The sequence below is a fragment of the Semicossyphus pulcher genome, unplaced genomic scaffold (assembly GCF_022749685.1).
Source record: "Semicossyphus pulcher isolate SPU_LCO1_2020_fin unplaced genomic scaffold, fSemPul1.0.p SCAF_14, whole genome shotgun sequence".
In the NCBI taxonomy this organism is placed as follows: Eukaryota; Metazoa; Chordata; class Actinopteri; order Labriformes; family Labridae; genus Semicossyphus; species Semicossyphus pulcher.
In genome coordinates, this window is record NW_027211648.1 from 30,776,686 (window position 1) to 30,781,994 (window position 5,309).

General features: G+C 46.1%; 1 protein-coding gene across 1 annotated transcript; it reads left to right on the plus strand.

Moving 5' to 3' along the window:
- Positions 1-664: 664 nt before the first annotated feature.
- Positions 665-3,581, plus strand: LOC138591410 (leucine-rich repeat transmembrane protein FLRT2). Its single transcript, XM_069662002.1, has one exon. The coding sequence runs from the start codon at positions 665-667 to the stop codon at positions 2,684-2,686; it is 2,022 nt and encodes a 673-aa protein (XP_069518103.1). The 3' UTR covers positions 2,687-3,581.
- Positions 3,582-5,309: the final 1,728 nt, after the last annotated feature.

Below are 5,309 nucleotides of genomic sequence, written 5' to 3' on the forward strand. Positions count from 1 at the left end.
TTCATTTTAGATTAGGGCTCACGTTAGTCACATAAACGCTCCACCATTTTACCCAAACCTCTGCCCTCAATATCTTTTCAACAATCCCTTTTTTTCCTCCAGCTGTGTGCCTGAGGAATATGTAACAAATCTGTAAGTCATTTGTATGCACACTGCTCTGCTCTCTCAATTTACAATGCATCGCTTTTGCTTTGTGTGAAAGAAATCCTTTACTGGAGAGCATGCATTTTGAGGACTGATTTTTCCTTTATTCCTGCTTTTCAACAGGTTTCTGGATGCAAATGTCAAGTTCGAGGAACCAGCAGTGTGTGACGTGACCGAGGAAGAGGAAATCTAATGATTACCCAGCAGTGTGTCGCACATGGCTGTGTGTGCAGTGAGAGCTCTGCCCGGTGGTAGAAGAGAAGAGAGGCTGAAAATGTGATGAAATGTCTCTCTGCTCAGTCGTGGACAGTGGCTGGAGAAGGAATCATATTGCTTAATGAGACCATTGCTTTTGTGATGGGAAGCTTAGGACAACTAATTACCGAGGGATTACTCAAGACCTTCTGCAGCACCAGGCGGGACATGGTGGTCTTAACTAACGACTGTTCTGTTGGATGTTTCAGATCCTGATTTCTAGTGTTTTTTCTCTGCTTTGGTGTTTTTTTCTGATCCGTTTGAAATGGAGATACAGTGGCGTTTATGGAGTAAGGACTGGGCCTCCTTTATCAGGCCGTGGATACCGATACTGTTGGGCCTTCACCTTCAGTTCTCCCGGGCCTCCAACTGTCCAGAGGAGTGCCGCTGTGACCGCACCTTTGTTTACTGCAACGAGCGGAGCCTGACCTCAGTGCCTCTGGGAATCGGTGAGGGTTATAAGATCCTCTACCTCCATAACAACCAAATCAACAACGCTGGCTTTCCCTTGGAGCTGCACCACCTGGCATCTGTGGAAACTGTGTATCTCTATGGAAACCAGCTGGATGAGTTCCCCATTAACCTGCCCAAAAATGTAAGAGTTCTCCATCTGCAGGAGAACAACATTCAGACCATCTCCAGGGCAGCTCTGGCTCAGCTCCTTTGGCTGGAGGAGCTGCATTTGGATGATAACTCCATTTCTACTGTCGGGGTAGAGGAAGGGGCCTTCCGTGAGGCGGTGAGCCTGAAGATGCTCTTCCTCACCAAAAACCACCTGAGCAGTGTGCCTATTGGTCTTCCTGATGATCTAAAAGAACTGCGATTAGACGAGAACCGGATCGCAGTCATCGCAGAGGAAGCTTTTAGAAACGTCACTCGCTTGCAGCGTCTCCTTTTGGGCGGGAACCTTTTGACAGATGAAGGGATTGCTCCCGGGACCTTTCAGGACCTGATCACCCTGAGGGAGCTGTCCCTGGCCCGCAACTCACTTACGTACCCTCCTCCTTTCCTCCCAGGGGAGGTGCTCGTCAAATTAAACTTTCAGGATAATCAGATGAACAAGATCCCTGTTAAAGCGTTTGCAGGGTTGCACAAGCTGGAGAGGTTGGATATTTCTAACAACCAGCTGCAGACGCTGACGCAGGGGGTCTTTGATGACCTGGTAAGTCTCAGACAGCTCACCGTTCGGAACAACCTTTGGCTGTGTGACTGCAGCATCTCATGGGTGGTGTCATGGCTTAAAGCTCTGCCATCCTCTCTCAACGTGCGCGGATTCATGTGCCATAAACCTGAGAAGTTCCGGGGCATGGTGATCAGGGAGCTGAGCGCTGAGCTGGTCCAGTGTCCGCAGAGCACAACGACAGCCCCCCTGCTCACCTCACCAGCTTATACTGGTTTGATCCCATCCATGTCTTCACGCACAGACTTCCCCCTGGTCACTCAGTTTGTCTCCCCCTCCTCTTCCAGGCAACCATTCCCCACATCACCCAGCCTCTATCCGACCTACTCAACCAGAGGTGTGGGGTTGAGGACTAAGAAACCTCTTGCGCCCCGCAGTGAGAATTTGCAGGTCACCTTTGCGAGTCTGAATGGCTCAGCGATTCATGTCAGCTGGGTTGCCACCTTTCCGGTCACTGCATACAAGGTGACCTGGGCGAGGATGGGCCCCAGTCTGACAGGGGACACTGTCAGGGAGAGGATAGTGGGTGGGGATCATCGAGGGATCAGACTGGCCAATCTTGAGCCAAAGTCCACCTATCGGATCTGTGTCATTCCTTTGGATGCGTTCAATAACTACCGGCCCAAAGATGATACCGTGTGCACGGAAGCTGTGACCACGATGGCATCCTACAGCCCGGACAACAACAAAAGACCATCAGGGCCTGAGCAGGCCACACAGCAGGAAACCAGCTCCCCTTTTCTGCTGGCCGGGCTGATTGGCGGGGCTGTCATCGTGGTTCTGGTGGTCTTCCTCAGCATCTTCTGCTGGCACATGCACAAGAAGAGCCGCTCCAAGTCCTCCACCGAGTGGAAATACAACCGGGGTCGGAGAAAAGACGACTACTGCGAGGCGGGCACCAAGAAAGATAATTCTATCCTGGAAATGACTGAGACCAGCTTCCAGATTGTCTCGCTCAACAACGAGCAGCTCCTCAAGGGAGACTTCCGCATTCAGCCTATTTACACCCCTAATGGGGGCATTGGCTTCCGAGACTGCCCCCTGGGGAACAACAGCACAGTCTACTGCAAGAACAATGTTCAGGACGCAGACTTTTGTCGCACATGATGGTTTTGGAAAACATCAGCAGCATTTATACTGACAGTTAGCCACACTTTACTGGACACTGTACAGTGTTAATAATATTTGAAACCCCAACGTCGTCAAGAAATGTAATTTATACAAGTAACTGGACGATATCTTTTATATAACAACATTTGATTTATAAGTTATTGGGCTCTGGAGTTGTGCTGTTTAAGTTGTGTGCACACAGACATGTACAATCAGGATTCATTTATTTCTCAGCTGGGTTTTATTTCAGTAGTCGTGAATGATTTTGGAGTCATTGTATACTGTAACCATAACAGATTCAGAATCCACTCTGTAGCACCATCAGGGTGCTGAAACCAGCTTGTAGAGTGAGAGGGGGAAAGAGACACAAGTCTCACCACCAGAGGGCGTAGTTTTCTGGAGTCACTTTCCTGTGACTGTTTTTTATCCAGTCATCACAGTAATGTGGCACATTTGTTTGATTGCCACTACAGTCAGAGATGCAAACGATTAGATTCCTGCTGGAGGAAGATGACACATTTTTATGCAAATTGAATTTTCTCTGCTTCAAAATGAAATTTAAAGGTCACAATCATTAAACATCCTGCGAAAGTGGCAGGCCGCAGCGCTTTCACCTGCTTTTCAGGACGAATACATTATCACAGTTAAGGGATCGTGTTATTAGTGGGAGCTGTGTTTTATGGTGGGTGTCACAGGGAGCAGCAAAAAAGCACATTAAAGAACCAACTCTTCTTTTGTTTAGCAGAAACAATGTTATGGTAAACAGTATATATATGTGCCTTGAAGTTATCAGCTTACAATGTCTTTTGAATCCATGTTTTTGCACAAAGGTGTACTGTATATACATTCAACGGAACTGTTGTTGAGGGAACTTCTTGCTCTTGATTATTTATTTACCTCATTACACATTTAATTAAAAACATATCTTCAAAGTGAGTTTATTCCTCGTGATGTGTCCCTGAACGATCACCGATCTGACGGTTAGGAGTGTACTCGTGTAGGAGAGCTCAGTGATAGATGTAGAGGTCTGTTTGAAGAGCGTAGGCTCCTCTGAGGATAAACACTGCCAGCTCAGAAGTCACAGAGAGATTCCCCTTAAAGTCTACGTACACTCAACCATTTAAAGCAACCTCACAGCTGAAATGTTTGCAGTTGTAGGCACGCTCAAGGGAACTACAAGAGCCTGCATATGTAAAGCACATGGTCCGTTTGTACCTTGATCAGAAAAATGTAGTTACTTGTACACAAGTCTGCCATTTCATTTCTTCTAAAGCTGTTAAATGTGTCGTTTCCACAACAGGAGCTAAACGACCTGTGACCTGGAGCCTTCTAGTGTGTGGCGAACTTTAAAAACCCTCAGTGGTCTATGTTCTAGTATCTGCCTTTTTTGTGCCGTCGCTAGGTGACAGTCGAGTCTGGAGGCATTACATGTTCAGGCTGTCGATCCGTCCATCCATGTTTGGGCCATTCTTATAAATGCGGTATGTCAGGAACGCCTGGAGGGAATGTCTTCAGGTTTGACACCAACATTCAGTCTGACTCGGAGATGAACTGATGAGGTTTTAGTGCCCAAAGGTCAAAGGTCAGTGTGAACTTACTAAACAAAAACATGTTGTCCATGACTTAAGAATGCATAAGCTCATTATGACACAGAAATGTCTTATTGGTTAAAATAATGAAACAATGATATTTTAAAACTAAAGGTTAAAGGTCAACCTCTCTGTGACACCAAACCCATCCCATTTTTGAGGTAGTGATATCTCAAGAATTATTGAAGGTAATAATTTAACATTTGGCACAAACGTAAAAGAAGAAGTGAAGAGAAGACTGGTTGGATGTTGGTGGTTAGAGTTCAAAGGTTACTGTGACCTCACATTACCTCATTGTGGTTAGCATGATAGCTCAGCAGCACATGGAGGGAAGACAACGACGCCATCCATTATCAATTAGTGTTCAATCCCCCCAACCCGCCCTCTTGTTCTGCTGCGATGAGAACGTCTGCTGACGATCACGTCACAGAGAGACACGTTCTCTGAATGTTTTGGGCCCTCCCCTTTCCAACTGATGCCGTCTCTCTTGTTTGGGGGTAAGGTGTTCTATACCTTTTCCTTATGGTGCAAATATACCCCTGTCCTGTCCGAAGGTTTACTGTCGTTCTGTAGGAAACATGAATGGATGGAAACAGAAACGTGACTGGCTGACTGTCTCATGGTTGTATTTCTTCAACATTTATTTACAAGATGTTGAACAAACCTGAATCTTACAGATTTATGATCTACGTAATCGCAAAGATGACAACGTACGACAACACCGGAACAAACTTTGTCATGTTTATGTGCTGTTGTTGATGCAGAGCCGTAATGGGACAGACGACCGTGGGAAAGGTGGCACCGATAGGCTCGTCTACTTATTCTTTTCTATTGAGGTGATATATAACGTCAAAATGACGTTAATGAAACAGAAGAGGCCAGCCCGCAGCGCAAGGTAGGACCAGTGAAACAAAGAGACAGTACATAAAGCGTTTTTATTAATTGTCCTGTTTTCCATTTTACGAAAGAGTTGTTGTCCAGCATTTTTTTTAAAGAATCCCTCAAACGTAGTTATTAAAAGTTGTAAACAA